Source organism: Coturnix japonica, chromosome 5 (genome assembly GCF_054131305.1).
Source record: "Coturnix japonica strain WE chromosome 5, WE-NBRP24, whole genome shotgun sequence".
Classification (NCBI taxonomy): domain Eukaryota; kingdom Metazoa; phylum Chordata; class Aves; order Galliformes; family Phasianidae; genus Coturnix; species Coturnix japonica.
Window position 1 is genome coordinate 50,763,963 of NC_140667.1, and position 19,333 is coordinate 50,783,295.

The window sequence follows — 19,333 nt, forward strand, 5'->3', positions numbered from 1 at the left end:
GCTGGACATTAGGAAGTATTACTTCTCGGAAAGAGTAGTCAGGCACTGGAATGCACTGCCCAGGGAGGTGGTGGAGTCACCGACCATGGGAGTGTTCAAGAAACGCTTGGATGTGGTGCTGAGGAATATGATTTAGCCTAGAAGTATTGGTAATGGTTGGGCTAGATGATCATCTAGGTCTTTTCCAACCTTGATTCTGTGATTCTGATTCCTTCCAGGCTCCCCTGAGCCTCATCTTCTCTATGCTGAACAACTGCAGTTCCCCATCAGACTCCAAACCCCTCACAGCTCCATTGCCTTTCTCTGGACACCTTCTAGGGCCTCAATGTCTTTCTTTTAGTAAGGGGCCCAACACTGAACATCGTGTGGCCTCACAGCGCTGAGTACACAGGGACCATCACCTCCATGTCGTATTCCTTTAAGTTTTTAATGTTTGAATTCCAGGTTAGGAAGGCTTTCAGTCTAACTGTTCACTTTGATCACGCTGCTCACAAAAGCAACAAGCAGACCCCAGACTCGCGCCTCAGGCTCGAGGCCAAGGCTGATGCAGCCCGCCCGGGCAGCGCCCCGCCCTGGTTGGTTCCCCTTTCCCCTGTGGGCTGGACTTCGATGGGATGGCGAGCAATCCGAGCACCGAGGGCTCTCCTCATGGAGGGCCCCGCCCGTGTGGGCGGGAGCAGCGCGCAGGCGCCGCTGAGCGGTGCAGGGAGCTGGGGCGAGGGCGGCCGGAGCCGCTCAGTCTCGTCCTCCAGTGAACATCGCTTGGGAGCCGCCGTGTGAGGCTGTGAGCCGCCCCGCTTCTCCTCGACCCCTCTCAGCTCGTCGCCTCCCGGGCCCGTCCTTCAGCCCCGCCGCTTCTGGCGGCCTCTCGCCTCCCGCCATGGCCGTGTGCCGCCGCCTGGCCCGGCTGGCCGCTCACCTGCAGGACCCTCGCGGGGTGGCCGCCTTCCAGCGGCTGTGCGGGGTGGAGGCCCCCGCCGGCTGGGCCGGGAGCCGGGGACCGGTGGTGAACGGCGGATCCGCTCCGGACGGACGGCGGCATCCCGAGGGGAACGGGGCCGTGCCCGGAGGGGCCGCTCCCCCGCAGCTGTGGCGGAGGCCGCGCCGCAATTCCCTGACGGAGGAGGACGGCTGCATGGAGTTCAACACCCGCAGCCGCTTCCTCTATTATCTGTTCAGCCTGGGCACCGAGCTGGGCAACGAACTCTTTTACATCCTCTTTTTCCCTTTCTGCATCTGGAACTTGGACGCTTGGCTGGGCCGCAGGTTGATCATCATCTGGGTGTGGGTGATGTACCTGGGGCAGTGCACTAAGGATGTCATCCGCTGGCCTCGGCCCGCATCGCCGCCCGTGGTGAAGCTGGAGGTGTTCTACAACTCGGAATACAGCATGCCATCCACACACGCCATGTCGGGCACTGCCATCCCTCTGGCTCTGTTGCTGCTCAGCTACGGCCGATGGCAGGTAAAGCTCCTTTTCTGCGGTGCGTGGTGAGCTCTGTATGTGTTTTAAGTCCGCATTAACAACGGGCGTGTTGTTCCCGTGAGGTTTTTCAGCTTTTCTTTTGTAGGGTTGGAGTGGTTTGCACGCAGTTGCGATAGGCATCCGATGTTTGTATAGGATTCTGCTTCTACTGACTGAGAATTTGGTGGGGAGCCAGGAACTGAAGGGCTTTTTGCTGAGCCTGCTTTGCCTTGAGTCACCTTATGGCTGGAATCAGTTCGCCTTTTCTTTAACCCTTATTTATAGTAGAATAGCCTGTAAACTGGTGATTCTCGCTCATCGCTTTGCGGTGTGCGCTTAATTTAAATGGCTTTGCAACTGTTAACATGGCAATGAGCAGCAGGAAGCAATCTCTGAACCTTTTTAGAACCTTCAGTCGGCAAATGCTCCGGGGGTCTGTTGCATTGAAGCGGTGCATGAAGCTGAAGGAAGGAATCCTGATGGCCATCTGTGCACACAGGCTGCGTTGTGGAACACGCTGTTAGTGGTATGGCCAACAACAGGGGATCCAAAGGAAGCCCAACATGCACTTAGTCCTCTAAATCACTGCACCAGTTCCTACAGTCAGTGAGGCAGAACGCTTTCCTAGGCAATAAACATTCTTTGTAAGGTTTTCAGGGCTCTGTGTATAAAGTTGAAGTTAAGGAATGATTCTACTTTTAAGCAGTTAATATTTACGAACTCTGTTATGGAACTTGGTTGTTTTAAGCCATGTGTGGTGCCCTGATCAGGAAAATTCTTTTCTTAAGCTTTGTGTAGGAGCTGAGCTGTTATCTTCCAGTTATGGTTTGCAATCTCCACCCTGTGGCTTTATCTCAGTGTATTCAGTGGGTGCCCAAGAGGAAAGAAGGAGCTGAAGGTTGGAGACTGTGTTGTGTTGGTCTTTAACCAGAGCATATATCTGCTTCTATATATATAGGGCTGTCTGTATATCTGGATATCATCATTTTTCTTTGGTGTGTGAGAGGGACGGCTAATAAAGGATGAATGGGGCTCATTTCGTATTATCAGTCAGTTATTATTGCACAGATTTTGATGGCATGTACTAAGCAGAACCTGCCTTGACTGCTTTTATAAAACCAGCAAACTGACAGTGTGTAGGGTAGTTCTTTTGGCAGCAAACTGGATTGAATCTCCTCTTTGCTACCCCTGCAACTGCAGTCAGTGAAACACTGTGTTAATTCACTGGATACATTTTTAATGAGTGTGTATTAAGAAGTTACATGCATACAACAGCCTTGTTCTTCACTTAGAATCACATGTAAGGACTGAGGGAGCAAAGCAAGCTTTCAGATGAACTCATTTCTCCTATGAGGTGAGTTTGAAAACCAAACCTTTCAGAAACCAGCTTAAAAACTATCTGACTTTAAAAATTACTCCTAGATATTAAAAGTTAACCTATAGGATTTACTGAAAGATAATTAACATCTCTAATGGGAGCTGAGCTTTCATCTAATGCTCCTGCTGTTCTCTGTGTTTTACAGACTTTGATGAAGGGGTAGAATCTATATGAAAACCTTTTCTGTTGTTGTACTACACCAGCAACAGAAACAGTTGGAACTGACATCTAACTTACTTGGCAAGCTATAAAGTTACAGATGTGTATCAGCAGGTACAGGTGGTTAGATTTTAAACTTGTGGATGTTGAGGTACAGCCTTTCCCTGCATTCAGTATAAGCAAGCATTACACAGACTCTTAATGTGGTAAATATGACTCCAAATCTCAGCAGTGTTTGTTCAGAACAATTGTAGTGGGACGGGGCTGAGTTTTAGGAGACAAGGCTGTAATACTTGGCAGGGTTTCCTGGGGTAGGAGTAACTGAGTTGGACACTTCAGGGGCTTTCATAGACCAAAGAGAGCAGCTCTTGCACCAGGAGAGCTTATTCAAGTGAAAGGGGGATCACTTTCCTGTATAACTTACTTGGAGTTTGCTTTACTGGGTTATGACTTCCTAGTATTGTGTAATGCTTTTTTATCAAGCAATCTGTTAGTCTTTCCCTTAAACAATATAGAGAACAAAGAAAATCTGTTCTTTTTATTGTTCCAGGTACAGCCCAATTCACCCATTCGGAAACAAAAAAACTTCATTTCCAATTGATTTCTCTTTTAACTCGTTCAATTTGGGGTTCCCTATTATTCAATGTCATTAATCCTATTACAACAACTCACATTTCAGATGGTATTCAGAAGGAGTTTAGGCTACGTGCAGTAGAACTACTGCATTTATAAGCAAATATTTTAAAGTATTTGGAGAGATGATGTATTTTAAGTGTGATTGTGCAGTGTTCAATGCAAGTGTTTTGATTCCAGATGAAAGTCAGATGTTAAGTTTAATGATAGCTAACAGTTCTTTCAAGTGCAGAACGTAGTTTCTCACTCTCTCCTTTTGTTATGAGAGCTTGCCTGAAGCGTTTGATTCTACTTGCATCATTTCATTAAATATTACAGATATTTTTAAATCTCAGTTGGGAACGCTACCTGTTCCAAAGACATTAAGGTAAGCTTGAATTACAAAGCTCAAATCAACAGTAAAGGAGTATTACAAATTGTATTTTTCTTCCCATCTTAAATGTTCTGATACACTGAAAGAAGAGGACAAGATGCTTAAGGACAAACAGTGAGGCTGTAGATCCTGATAGAATGTAGGGAACGCTGTTCCTGTGTCACACTGGAGGAAACCTGCTGTATTTGAGATGCAGGTTGGCTCTAAACAGTGTCATGAGTGGGATGGAAGAGATGGTGTGAACCTCTAGTTGTTATCTACCAGATCTCCAAAAGCATTAATCTGAGACTGCGGGAGAAAGTCTTATTTAAATTTTAATTGATGGCTTTGAATTTCTGAATTCAATTAGATACTGTGTTTGAGTTAGGCCTGGCTGGTCAGTATATCTTGGCTTTGGCCAAGTTGCTGGCTTAAGGGCTCTGCCCTCCTGAGCTGCTTGGTTAAACTGATATACAGTGGGAGCCTGTAGCCTCGATTGATGAGTAGCTTGCATCTAACTGTTAACTAGCATTGTGGGGAAGGGCTTATCTTGCAAAGCAGTTTAGATCATTGAGCATGACAGGATTGTCCTCCCTGTGTACTTGTCTGCCTGTGTTGTACGTACAAATCCCTCCAGCAATGACCCCACTGATGAGAATGGTGGCCTATTAAGCCCTACAGCTGAACTTCCAGTAGACTCCAACCATTTTGGAGCTGTTGCTTTGACTGACACACCTCAAAGCATTTTGTAGTTTTCATTTACTTAATGCTGTGCTGATTCTCCATAGTACAAATTGTGTGTGTAACATGGTACCAACCCAAACACCCTTCCAGACATCTTTCATTTGCACCATCACTTCTATCATGCAGTGCTGATGAATCTGATAAAATGAGGTGGGTTGTGCAGGCTCTGTGTTGGGATTTCAAAGAGTTGTGCATCGTTCAATTGGACCGCTACTACATTTAGGCATTAGAATTGTCTGCCTCTTCTGTTTCAAGAGGCTGACTTGCTATAGATACCCCTGGGAACGAGGAGTGATTAACTGTTGGTGCTGGATGAATAGTCTCATCATAACACTGCTACCATGGGAATTGTGCAGGGAGCGACGTGCGTGCTTGTTTGAGTTGTGTTACATTTTTCTTAAGCAATCAATATAAAACTCTTCTGATGTGAGAAGCTGGGCTGTAGAGGTGATCTGAAAGCCCAATGTTGCAGGTGATTCTTGCTGGATGTGCTGAGGGAGGTTATTTTGTTTGCTTGCAAGGAGAAAGAACAGGCTCACATTCCTATTTAACTCCTGATTTCTTTTCAGATACTTAGTGGAAAATTAAACCTGTAGCTCTTTACAAGGCTGGCACTGAAATCTTTATCTTAGAATTTAAAGAGGAGATTTTGATAATGTCAAAGAATCACAGAATGGCCCAGGTTGGAAGGGACTTTAAGGATCATGAATCTCCAACCCTGATGTCAGGCAGGGCCACCAACCTCCCTATTCAGATTTTTATGCCTTTTGCTGTTAGGATTTGTCAGCGGAAGGAAGAAAATGATGCTGTGTTTTGTGCTCATGTGGCCAAAGGAGCATCTCGTTTATAGCTTTTCAGATGACTGTCACCAATACGTAGCTCAGAGCTCCTGGTAAAAACATGGTGCTGTAATTGCAGCTTCTATTCTTTCTTCTAAGTGGGCCAAATAAGTTCTTTCAAATTCATTCTGTGATTCTGAGTTATTATTCAGTGATATTTTAATAGTACTATAGAACATTGAATATAGTTGAAAATTAATTTGGATCCCTTCGTGGGTACTGGAAACTTAGCCAGTACAGAATGTGCTTTTAAATTGTGAAGTAATGAGCATCTAGAGTATGTTTAATGAATGTTCCATTCTAAAAGAAAGACTTTTCTGACCGAGGTCAAAGCTTTTCAGACAGATTGTTTCCTTATGAGCATTTTAAAACAATGGTTATGTTATTAAGACTTGGCATAAAGTCAGCGTATGGGGTGGGAGGACGTGTGCTATGTGATCCAGTTAGAAGCTCACAAACACTCTTTTGGAGGATGTGGTTAAAGAAAAATGGGAATTTTCCATTGAAAAGATAAGGCAAACTGTTCTCAAGAACTTACCCAGGAGTGGATTCACTGCTGTTTTCCAGACAGCACTGATTTGGTTCAGTATACTTGATTGGAACAAGATCCTCAGTGTGGGAACAAAACTGAGGCCTGGGGGAAGGTCAGTGTTCTGGTAGCCAGCTTTATTCCCAGACCTTTAACTTAATGTGTGACTTCAATACATCCATTCATTTTTTGTCTGATTTTGTTTTCTTAAGAACACGATCTGTCCCTCATTTACAAATAAAAGGACCAGGACACTTTGCCTTCAAAGAAACATCACATCAATGCCAACGTTTAAAAACCAAAATGCCACTGGCTGTAACTTGACTGTACGTTGCATTTCTTTTTATCTGTGCTCTCTGGGTCGCTGTCAATTCCATCTGCCTCTACTTCTCCTTGGTGTGCTACATGTTTAAGCATATTACCAAAGTCTTGTTCTGGACTCTGGAGAAAGATTTGTGTGAGGTGGAGGTCAGTGATTTGATCTAATGCAAAATGTGGGTGCTTTCCTCAAGGAGAAATGTTGGTTTGGAGTCAATGTGTGATTTTAAAGCTCAGCTTTAGTGCTATGTGAGCTTTTTAATGTAAAGCTAAGAATGTCAAGTTACAAAGTGCTGTACTTTAGAAAACCAAATGCCTTACACAGGTCTATCACTATTCCACATATACAAAACTGTTGATGTGACATAGAACCAATTGAGATATCTAGTTGATTTTAGAGGGCATACGTAGGCATGTATTCTGTGAACACTTCATTTGTTTCTATGATGGTTTTTACATTAATATTCCATCACATGTGCCTGTTTTAAGGCAAAAGCATCTTAGAAGCTGTTTCTTTCTTTGAAGATTCATTTGTGATTGAGAGAGGAGCTGTGAGAAACACAGTTTATTGTCAAGCAGGGCTGATAACACATGGTAATACTCTTAGGGCAGTTTGCCAGTAGGTGATGAATGATATTTAGGGGATTTCATATGCCTTGGCAGTGGGAGGTTATGAATGGTGTTACCTCACTGTGTGCATATATACATATTGAAATGGGACATTATTTTCCAGATGAAACATGACCTGGGAAATGCTTGCTAATACTTCATTCTTTTTATTCTTTGAGGGTCTTGGTGTTGTCCCCAGGTGGTGTTACAAGTTGGCGTGGTGCTGAGCTGTGTTCTTACTGAGCTGCAAAGTGTGTGAGAGTGTTAATATTCTCCTTCAGTCACCTGGTACACTTATCCCTTGTGTGAGAACAGAATATGCCAGTGCCTTATCACCTGAAGGTAGATCTTAGAACACCAAACTGGTAGGACCTGCTTAAGGATTCTTGATCTTAGTGGTTGCTTTTAAGAGGCAGGAGTGAAAACAGGCCCCAGAGAAGCAGTATATCATGCTTTATTTTTGCTCTAACAGGGGAGGTCGTTCTGCTGACCAGTCAGTAAAATAACTTATCAGTTTTCATAACCCAGCAGTTGCCCACATGTGCCCGTTGGGAGCATGGATGGGAATGGTTAACGTGGGAGCTAACCATGGAAATCTACTAACTGCTTCATTGTGGAATGTTATTCCAGTGGTAATCATTGTTCTGGTAGCCTGCTGCTTTCTGGTGTGCTGGTGCGCTGACAATAGCAGGACATGGGGAAATGGTTTTAAGTTAAAAGAGGGAAGATTTAGGTTGGATGTTAGGGGGAAGTTCTTCACTAGGAGAGTGGTTAGGCCCTGGAACAGGCTGCCCAGGGAGGTTGTGGATGCCTCGTCCTTGGAGGTGTTCAAGGCCAGGTTGGACGGGGCCCTGGGCAACCTGATCTAGTAAAGGTGTGTATTTGGTGGCCCTGCCAGGCAGGGGGGTTGGAACTACATGATCCTTGAGGTCATTCTGTGATTCTGTGCTGGAAACTGTTGGTGCAGTGGAACCAAGCTGTCCGGTGTTTTTATGTGTTTCAATGGAAGTCTGTTCCCAACAGCATAAAAAATTTATATATTGGTGTGGGAGCCAGGTGTTCTTTCCAAAACTTTCTTCTAAGTGGGAGTTAATGACAACTTGCTTTTCCCCCTAACGCCTCTCTCTTGAGAATTCCTGACAGCAATTGCTTCATTTCCAGACTTTCTCCTGTTCCTCCTGCTGTTATAATGACTTGCTGAGAGCTCTTAAAGCACAGCTCACAACACTCTCCTCTTTCTTTGTGCTCCTTCTTCTGAGGCTCTTGCTGTTAGTTTCTCTGCCATCATCTCCTGCGCCATCCAAACTTATCATTGCAGTATCATTAGCTGCTGTACCCTGCTGGTCCTGCCACTTCATTAGTCTTCCTGTCAAACCTCCAGCTTCTGAGCTCCTTCCCTCCTTTCCATTAGAAATAAGTTATTAGGAATGTAACTTTGTTCAGGTACAGTTTGCAGGCAATTGCAGCAGAAAAAAGGGCTTATTTCATTAATCAGTCTAAACTAGATGCAGCACAGCAGTGAGCTGGGCACATAGAAATGATTTTAAGGTAAAACCTGGTTTTGTGTGAGATGTAAAATCCCTGATTTTCTGTTAGATTAGGAATTTTTTCTCTAAGGTTTGTCTTGTGAAGATCAACCCGGACTTGAGAATTCAAGGAGTGATGCAGTAATATGGGAAACCAATCATATTTCCTCAAGGCTTTCATTGAAATACTGATTTAGGAGACTGTAAATTTGTTAAGCAGCCTTCACAAATAACGTACAGCTTCAAGTGAATTAAAGACTTTTCTCTAGCAGGGTGGCTATTTTGCCCTTCATCTGCATGAAAGAACAAGGGAAGGGCAAGAGAAGGGCCTGAAATGCAGTTTTTTGTTCTGAGGTATCACATACATCTGACCTGCTGATGCTGAAAACAATGAAAAGGCTGATGTTGATATCATTGCATATAGGAAGTAAAGCAATTTTGGAAATGCTTCGTCTTGTGACAGCTTCTTGTATGTAACTACTGGTTATTTTAAACCTGAAAAGGGAAGCTGTATCTTGTTTTACACAACACCTTGCAATGCAGTGGTGAGGAAAGCATTTCTTACTGCAGTGTCAAGCTGTGGAGGTGGTGCTCTATTTCTTTTATCCCAAACCTATAAAAGTTAATATGCTGTTTCCACACTCTGCTACATGCTTGTTGTAACCAAGTAAATGGTTCTTTCCTAATGAAGAGCCTTTATAATGATGCCAACATCTTTATTTTGCCGGAAGGTCTTGGTGATAATTTGATGGGTTTTGATTAGGTTGCATGGCTTGTAAGAGACATTTATGTGACTTCCTAGAGATCAAAGGTTACCGTGCTAGGAGTTTAGTACTGGTGCTCAGAGATCACATAGTGGATTGCAGAACCTCTAAAGAAGTCTGCAGGGTATTGAATTCAACAGTAAATTATTCTGCTTTATCATGAGAAAGGTAATGCTCCTGGATTCTGTCTGGCTGGCTGCTAACAGTACCAGTGTATCACATAGCTGTGTGACCCAGGGTGAAACTGTTCCACAGCTTATAACTCAAGGATCGGCTGTGGCTGTGTTCCCCATTTAGAGCACCACAGCTTGGCAAGACTAACTGTTATAAAGACCTATGAACTTGTTCTTACTTGGTCTGGGAAAAACAAACAAAACCACAACAGAGCAGCCCAAAGCCCCAAATCCTAACAGTCTGAAATTCGTGTGGCCTGAGTGCAAAAGAGCAGTACAAGGAAAAAACTGAAGTTTGAATTTATAATGTATTGACTTAATTAAAAGCAGACTTAGTGGAGGTAGTCAGGTGGGCTTGGGTAGACTCAGACAAGAAGAAGGGTGTGCATGAGATGCATGAATCGGTTGTTACTGAGTTACATTTCTGTAGTTAATTGTAGATTTCTTAGTGATTTTTTTAACCTCCCAAATACTAATACAGTCTTTCAATTTTTTTCCCACCAGTATCCACTTGTGTTCGGACTGATCCTTGCCTTCTGCTGGTGTTCTTTGGTTTGCTGCAGTAGAATTTATATGGGAATGCATTCCATTTTGGTAAGAAATGATCATATTGAATTTTTATTTTAACAACTTCTGTTCATTTCTGACTTAAATGCTTCTGCAGTGGAATTTATTACAGTGCAGCTGTTGTATCTAACGTTATTTATTTTGGAGTATCTTCTACAGGATACAGGGTGGGATATAAAGGACATGTAGAATACCTGTAGGAACAGAATAGTTGCATTTCCTCAATGGAGGAAACATACTGCAGTATGGGCTGCAGTGTGTGCTTGGTTTTTTCTATGCAGCGAGTGTATTCAGGAAAGAACAAAGTATCCAGACACAATGGTAACTGTATTATTAGACTGTCTTATCATTACTGGATGCTCCAGTAAAGGTCAGTAGACTTGAGCAGTTTGGAGCAGTTTTCTATCAGGTTTCTGCATCGTTATTGTTTCTGTAACTTGATGCTTATTAAATTTGAGGTCAATACAAATAGTGATGTTAATACCTGGATGCTGTATTTGGGCAGCAGTTCTGCTAGTTTCTGCACAGAGTCCTTTAGAAGATGATTTCAGAAGGTGTTAGAAGCAGAATGAAAGAAAGAAATGTGGTGTGATAGAGCACTGTAGGCTGAGCTGATTATACTAGGTGTATAAGCAAAACCAAATTATAGACCACTCAAAGGTGGTTGTTTGAACCACAGTTGGAACAACTTTGAAATACCTCCTGCGTTTGTCTGGTGCATTTATTGAAGTACCAGAGGAATATTGGATGTGTACTTGTTGTTCTGGAAAGTTTGTGTATAAAAGGTTTTTATATCTTCCCTTGAGATACTGTGTTATCTCTCTCAGAAGATATTCCTTGGGGTTGATCCCTCCAAAGATCTTTCTGCACATCTGCTTAGATAAATTGTATGAGGTGGTTTAGCAGAATACTTACAGAACTGACACGGTAGCTAAAAAATGAATGTCAAGCTTCTGTTAATTTATACTCCAGAAGATTTAGTGCAGAACTGGGTGATTAAGGCAGCAAAGCATAGACTGCCTTTCCCCTACAGAGCAGAAGTAATTTTGCTGGATAATACAGTGTCTGTTAGTGTGTGCTCAGGTTTCAAAGCGTGTGCTGGGGTTTTACTTATCAAATTTCAAAAGAAATGAATAACAAAGTTCTCATCCTTGAGAAACAGAATTTCTTTAAAAAAAGATTAGACGCCCCCCACCCGAACTAGACATGAACACAGGTAAGATATAAATGGGAAACAAAAGAATGCTACAAAATGGCAATCTGAATGTGGGATGGCTGAGGAAGTTTACCTCCTGAAAGGAGAAAAGCTGACAAAGAGGTAAAGTTGGTAGTGAATAAATAAACTGGTGGATGGAGGAAGCATAAAAGAAGCATGTGAAAATAAGGCAGCTGGGGGAAAGCTGAATGAGTGATTTGCATTAGCAAATTGGAGGCTTACCAAGTCAGAACCGTCTGTATGGAGGACAATTGGGATGCACTGCTATTTCAGCTAAAGACAGACAGTGCCCTAGAACCACGTCATGCAAGAAGTAGCAATGCGACGTACAGGCTGCACTACTCAGAGCTCTTGTATCACTGTAGAGTTTGGGTGAATCCTTTTAATTAATTGTTACCTATTATGTAGATGAATTGTGCTGCATAATGTTGGGAGTAGGGTGGCAAATGCTAGAAAGCTTCTGAAATGACTAAGTCTGACTTTGTATCAGTCAAATTGTATTAGAGCTTTTATCAAGCATTTAATTAGTGGAAGTGAATAAAAGTGATTGATTGAAGACAGCAGTAGAAATACTGCAGATGGAAATGCTGCCTCTTGACCTGCATGGGAAATCTGGTAAGCATGTGATAATGTGATAAAGGTGGTTTGGCCTGTAGCGCTTTTGTGTCTACAAAGACTTCAACAGGCTTATTGACAAATGAAGGTGACAAAATTCATAGGTAATTCTGTGCAACAGAATAATTAATCAACAACAGCTGAAATTTACTGATAAGTCGAAAAATAAGTAGAGGAACGTTTTCATGAAGATGCTTTTAAAAAATAATAATAAAACTGAACTTCAGGTGTGAAGACGCCAAATTTCCTTCCCTTTCTCTTCTTCGGTAGTTGCACAATGGGAAGCATTTATTGTTTTTGCTGTTGCTTATTCCGAATCTGAAGTTGTGTGGAGTCCCAGCTGCTCTAACATCTGTCTGCTGTGGTCTTCTGCTGCCTTACCATTACTCACAGCCAGCAGTTAGGCAGTTCTACAGTTTCATTTGATCAAATACAATTCCTTACTTTACCCTCAACAAAAAAAGGCATGTCCAGTAAATATGAAAAGATGGGAATGTGGAAGTAGTGTTTAGCAGTGAAGCAGCTGGGCTCGTCTCTATGCTAATGTAACTTAAACTATGTTTTTAAAATCGTTTCTACACTGAAAGCATCTTTTTCTCTCCTCAACAGGATGTTATTGCTGGATTTCTGTATGCAATTCTCATCCTAATTGTCTTCCATCCACTTGTGGACTTGATTGATGACTTCAACCTAACTTACAAGTACGCGCCCCTAATTATCATCAGTCTGCATTTAGCCCTGGGCATCTTCTCTTTTACTCTGGACACGTGGAGCACATCACGAGGAGACACAGCTCAGATCCTGGGCTGTGGTGCCGGAGTAGCCTGTGGTTCTCACGTTAACTACATGATGGGTGTGAATCTAGATCCCCCTCTTGATACACTGCCTTTATCTCTTTCCTCTCTCACCGTGACTGTGTTTGGAAAAGCCATATTACGGTTGTTGATTGGAGTAATAATTCTGTTACTAACAAAAATAGCAATGAAGAAAGCCACTATTCCACTGGCATGTAAAATATTTCGCATACCACACGATGACGTACGGAAAGCGAGACAACGCATGGAAGTTGAGCTACCCTATCGCTATATCACGTATGGGATGGTTGGGTTCTCCCTCATGTCTATCGTTCCTTGCGTCTTCCATTTTATTGGTCTTTCCTGATGTAGATTTATCACTTAAAGTAGGAAAGCAGAGCTAGTTGCTTTTGGATGAGGTGCACTAGTTTGCTAAGGGAAGGCCAGCGAGCTTGGCTTTCAGCAGGGTCTTCACTTTCACAGCGGTACATAGCAGACAAAGCATTTAGAAGACATTGCACATCTCTGGTGTGCTGTGGGGCCAGAAGGTGGATACCTTGAGAAGTGCTGAAGTCTATAAATGCTGTGTCTAGACTTACTGCTGTCACAGAGTCTGTTTGCGTGTGATGCAATGAATGTATCTGGAATGTCTGTCATACTGTATCTGTATACGTTGATGCTTTAACAGGTATGTCTGACAGCTAATCAGAAAGCTTCATTCATGTTTGTTTTTTTTTTTTGTTTTGTTTCCATTTCATTGTAACTTATTCAAGTTGTTGGGCCGTACAGCGCTAAGTTGGTTTTCCTCACTTATGTCCCAAAAGTTGGGCTTAAGATGTTTTGGCTAATAGGCATTTTTAATGGACCAAACTTGTTTTTCTTAAAAGAAAGCCCCTCCAAGTAGAAGCTTTTTTTCCTTAGCGTCCCCTGCAGAATAAGTTGTCTGGATTGGCACTGGTGGTAAATAACACTAGAGCATGTATGATTCAGGTACTGTATATTACGGTTTAATAACTGTGCCTTTCTGTCGCTAAATTAAGAAATGCCACGTATACTGTGATGTAAAAAGACTAATTGTGTTTAAAATGGTATGTAATTAGGCAGGTATTTTTAAGCGGTGACTGTCCATGGTTCAAGTGAACTGGAATTTTCATGGTTTAGCCTGTTGAAATTGCATATGCAAAATGACACAAGAATTGTTCTTGACTTCAAGAGATTATAAATGGGCAATAACCTATTTGTAGGTATTTTTAATGTGTATTGTAAGCTACTTGAAGAGGATATATTTTTCTGGAGATATTCACAATTATATGGAAATAAAACCAATAAAAATACTCCGTTTTATTAAGAAGGGGTCCTAATATAGTATTGCAAACTGATTAGTACTGTGCTTTTCAGATGGACGCTTAGAAAATGTCCTTATTCTTGAAAAAAGTAGATATTTTAATTCACTAACATACTGTGTTAAAAGGTAATAATCACTTTGACCCAACTTAGCTATAAGATAATGATCAAAGTAAGTTCATTAAGCGTTCTGGCAGGTAGGTATGAGCATGCAAACGAAAGCACGGTCGTTTCATGAGCAGTTTGTTCATGGCTGACCCTTCAATTGTGGCTTCATTTGTTTCTTTTTCGGTTTCATTTTGTCTGTTACTGTGTTACCCAGTTGTTTCCACGTTAGAGACTGGTGTGTTGCAGCAAGATCTGTCTTACTGTTTGATCAGATGGGAGCTGCTTTTATTTGTATCATCATTTCTTTCAGTAAAACAATGATCTGGTTAAGGAATCATCCAGCTGGAATGCACAGCTTACATTTTCTTACAAAAGACTTGCAATTAGGAGGTTCTTTTTACTAGAGGTGCGAACTCAGAACTGTTAATATGTAAATGAAAAACTTGAGTTTGTATCTCTTTCTTCAAAGCAGTCAGAGATTCCATACGCTGGCAATAGAGGACATGAGATGTGTGCTCAGAATGCACAGCTATGAGCGTATTCAGAAGAACTGATTCAGTTGAACTGCTTTTACAGCTGACAAGATCTTACCTTGTGGAAGGTGGTTGGCTTATTTCAGTGCATATTTCTATTATTTGTTCGTCTTTTCCTTTATTGCAGTTGTCTGCTGAATGTATATGAAAGACAAATTTGTTTCCAAGGTTTTGAGGGTTTTGATTTCCTCTGCTTTGGCTTTGAGCACTAAAGCAGTCATTGAAATAACAGCTGGCGGGAATGTACACAAAATGCCTTATGTTTAAAAGCCCTCAACAAATGTTTGTGGTTCCAATTACTTTGAAGGCATCTGATGACAACAATGGGATGACTTTTCCTAAAATTTAGGACATATTTTCATTAAACTTCTTAACTTTGCATTTTACTATAAAACATCTTAAAACTGTAGCATGTGTGAACAAAACCTAATTTTTTAAGGTACGTATTTGATGTTTAGGAACTTGAAGTTTACAAAGCAAGGGTGTTCTTACAGTGTCTTCTGTAGCTGTGCTTGCTCTGTTGTACTATTAATGGATCCTGCCGTGGAAGATATAGAAAGAGTGGGAGGGAAATGCAGGACTTTCACTGGGCAAAGGAAAATTGCACTGTAGCTTATTCTACCATTACTCAAAATATATATTTTATATTTTTATATGTACTTCAGAGTGTCACGTTCCATGTAGTACATTGTTTAGTCCACAGAAAACATGTATTGGAATGTTGCTTTGTACAGCACCTTTACTACCCCGTCACTAAGACTGCAGCTGCTTTTCTGAAGTTTACATGAATAAACTTGTACTCCTCTATTTTCATGTTTAGCACAAGACGTGTAGTATGAATTAGTGTTATAAAGCAGAAGAAAGGAAAAAAAAAAAGCCGATGGAAATATTTTTATCTTAATTTATTTTTGGTTAATGACAAGTTAAGATTCCTCCAATTAGTCATAATAAAACAGGTAAAAGTAGAGCACTTTCTTATCCCTGAAGTACTGCTGGAGTTGGATGTCAGTAATTGGTTCTAGTGTGAGCAGCAGCTGGTACCAAATTATTGATAAATGCATTTAACATAGCTTTAAAAGGGCAGTGAAGTGTCTTTGCAGAAGGGCGATATGCTTCATACATCTCATGGAGTGGAGCAAAAACATTACTCACATGTCACTTCCAGTTCACCTTAATTCTGAGTCCTGAGGTAAGAAAATTACATTCTTGAAGCAGATATGGATTCGCATTTTTTACAAAGACATAAATTGGGATTATTTGATTGCCATGTGGGATGGAAAGCTGAAGCTGACAGTAGTGTAGAGCGTAGTTTGGAACTCAATTCTTATTTACTGTGGGATGAAAGAGACAGAATCCTAATCTGCCTTATGCATAAGAAATCAGATGGGGCTGACCCACAGCACAGCGCATATGCAAGTTATACAACTTTTCCTTATGGAAAAAGCTTCTTGTTTACCATAAAAGCTCTTAGTTTTGCTTCCCATTCTGTGAACCGTGACTGAAGCATCTTTCTTCTGTGGAATCACCCATGGGGCTCTTCAGCATCTGGTCACGTTGCCTTATTATTAACCTTGTGAATTTAAATAAAAATGAAAAATGGAGGTAAATGGGCAAAACCAAAGGGAGTTGCATCTTCTTCGTGTAGAAACTTCTTTCTTAAGTTTAGTTACAGCTTTTCTTGTGGAGGGAAAAAATTAAAAACAAAGCAACCAACCTGGTACCGGAAAGATGTACTTCTTTATGAATGGCATCTTGGAATGTGATGCGTGGCTTTGTTTGCTTCATACCAGAACAGTGTTAAATAGTCCACATTTTAAAAGCTGACATGTTTTCCTCCACTATTAGATTTTATTATTGCTTTTGTTGGTGTTTTTTTTTTACACATTTCTTGTTTATTTCCCAAGGAGTGTCCTGAGCTACTTGTAATTCTCCTTACGTGAGGATTGTTTTGAACTTGTAAATACTTAAGGGCTGTTAGTGGCTGTTTTAGCTGCTCAGATACATAAAACAGGCCTTGCATGCTGTTTGTAAATACATCTGTTGTGTTAAAAGTTGTCTCTATTTCAGTATTTGCTTTCTCAATACAAAAGGGAGATTCACATGCAATATAAGATGTTGAACTACTCAATTGTATGAGGGGCCATTGCTGCCCAACTCCTATTAATGGTGTTGGGATTTCTGCACCCAGTTCCATGCATTGAGAATGAACCCTGAATGCATCCAATAATTAGTGTCTGTTAGGTGACTTACCTTCTAAGGTGTACATGTCATATCCTTGCTTTTGAGGTCTGGGAGGCTGTTCTTAAGATCTCTTAGCCCAGTTTTTACAAGACTTTTAAAGGACTTGACTTGGAATTTGTTTTGTAGTAGCTGGAACTGGTTGTACATCAGCAGCAGTTAATTGATATTTTTTTCCTCTGTACCGTAGCAGTGCTGAGTGACAAGATCCAGAATGCTGTCAGTAGCTGAAATAATGGCAGGAGAACTGATTCTTGGTTACTGAGACTCAACATAATAGTCTTTGTTTTAAGATGTAGAGTGTATCTGGGTCATACAATTTACTGCTGTATTCTACAGATGACTTTCAGAAGCCTTTGAATTCCTTGTGTCAGGAAGTTGCACTGAATGATTTAATGCCACATCTTTGACTGAGTACCGGAGTTGTAGGGATTGGACAGGACCTCTGGGGGTCATGAAGTCCAACCCCTGCTAATGCAGGTTCATGACAGTGGGCTGCACAGGGGAGCATCCAGGCAGGTTCTAAGTATGTCCAGAGAAGAAGATGCCATCAAATCTCTGGACAGCCTGGCTCAGTGCTGTGTTACCTTCAAAGTAAAGAAAATGTCCGTCCGTCCCCAAACTCTGGTAGAAAGGTTAATTGTGTTTTGTTCCATCTGATATATATGAGCATATTTAAAATTGGCTGTAAATACTTTATGTGTCGGATTGATAGATATCTGGGTCACGAACGTTGTTGTTCTTCCTCTGTTACTTTGTGAAACAAGGGCAAATGAAACTTAATCTGGAAACAAAATGAGGTATCGTGGCAGAGAGGGTATTATTCTTTAGGTGTTCTCTAAAATACTCGTATCAGATGCTGAGTTTTAAGCAAGTTAATTATGCATTAGAAAATGATTTTTGCATTTAGTTCTGCACCTGAAATAATTTGCATATTGGTAAGAGTCCATTTAACAGAGTGAAGCAAAGTAGTGATTGCTTGAAGGATATAATTAAGATCAAAGAGTGCAAAGGGTACAAAGGAGAACGCTACCTTGAAAATATTAATCCTAAGTGTAAATTTGCAGCCCTTGCAATTTCCACTCAACTGTGTGACTGAATCAGTCACTGAGGGGTGGGGTTTTTCTTTTTTGAGGACTTTATTTTGTTAGAAAGTCCAGTGGAAGTCCAGGCCGATGCTCCTGAAATGGAAATGAGATTTTACTACAGGGGTGTTTATAATACCAGCACTGAAAGAGATGATTTGGTAGCTTGAAAATTAAGAGCAGAAGCTGAAGGGGATTTTACGATAAACTAAATGCACTTAAAATAGGGCCAAAATTTGGCTTGTACTTGATTTATATGAAATCTGTAGTAGTATATAAATGTATATTAAAGATATCGCGCGTATCGGAGGTTAGCTTTTAAAATTCCACACATATATTTTTCTTGTTGCTGTATTCCCTGGTAAAAGCAAGTATCCATAAAATATAACACAGATTTCTCCATATTAGGCGGAGTTATATGTTGATAGTACTTTGAGAATTGACATGGCTGTACCCCCGGGCTCTCCGCCTCTTGGAGAGCTTTTATTTTAAACAGAACAAAACGTGCTTTCAAGTGCAAGCCCTGATTTAGGTTGAGGATCTTGTAATGGTCGCTGTATAATAGCATACAACTGCTGCTTAGAAGTTAATGTCAGAACCTTTGGTTATTGTTGATGATATTTTTGTACTTGTACACTTTCTGCAGTTGTCAACTAATATTTAAATTCATATTTGCTGGTAACTGAAGTGTCTCACTTCATCTGCCAAGAGTGTGTAATAAACTATTGTTGGATTCAGCTGTGTTCTGTTGCCTTTATTCCTTCCAGTTGGATGCAGGTCACAATAATCCCAAACAACTGACATCAGGTTGTCACGTAGCAAGCACTGTTAGAACAGTGCTGCCTTTTAAGGTGTTGTTTTAGATGCAAAAGTCCAGGAAAAAGAGTGAAGAAATATTTGAATGTCTTAACGTTGGTGCTGTTGAGTCTCATATATTAAAGTTACTGATGGAATTGCATGCAGAGACTGAAGTTACAGTTCCTTAATTTTCTTTCTCCTAGTTGCCCACTGAATGAATTTGGTAAGATGCTCTTATTGTGGTGGCTGGATTTGCTTTGCTTGTAAGCAGTGCATGTTGTGGGCTGGAAGGAAAAGCTTCACGAACTCTGAAACAGTTCAAGTTTGGGTTTCTGATGGGTATTTGATGGGTACTTACGCAGCAGTTTGAGCTTAATGAGGTAGATGATTTTATTTGAAGTCAGAATCCTTAGAGAACTCAGTGTTGTGAGTTTGGATCCTGTTGGGCCGCCCACCTTTCAGTAAATCATCTCCCAGAAATGCTTTGAAAATTGGCTGACTGTGGCTGTTTTTTTTTTAATAGACTGTTTGAATATCAGCAGCTTT

General features: G+C 41.2%; 1 protein-coding gene across 2 annotated transcripts; it reads left to right on the forward strand.

The window, feature by feature from the left end:
• Window positions 1–697: 697 nt before the first annotated feature.
• SGPP1 (sphingosine-1-phosphate phosphatase 1) lies at window positions 698–18,726 on the forward strand. 2 transcript variants are annotated; one of them, XM_015865660.3, is made up of 3 exons: window positions 698–1,465; window positions 9,994–10,083; window positions 12,497–18,726. In XM_015865660.3, exons 1-3 carry the CDS (start codon window positions 881–883, stop codon window positions 13,046–13,048), a joined length of 1,227 nt encoding a protein of 408 aa, XP_015721146.1. In that variant the 5' UTR covers window positions 698–880; the 3' UTR covers window positions 13,049–18,726. The 2 variants fall into 2 exon arrangements, with proteins under 2 accessions (XP_015721146.1, XP_085403948.1); XM_085547822.1 differs by having other exon boundaries at window positions 729–1,484; window positions 12,497–15,491.
• Window positions 18,727–19,333: the final 607 nt, after the last annotated feature.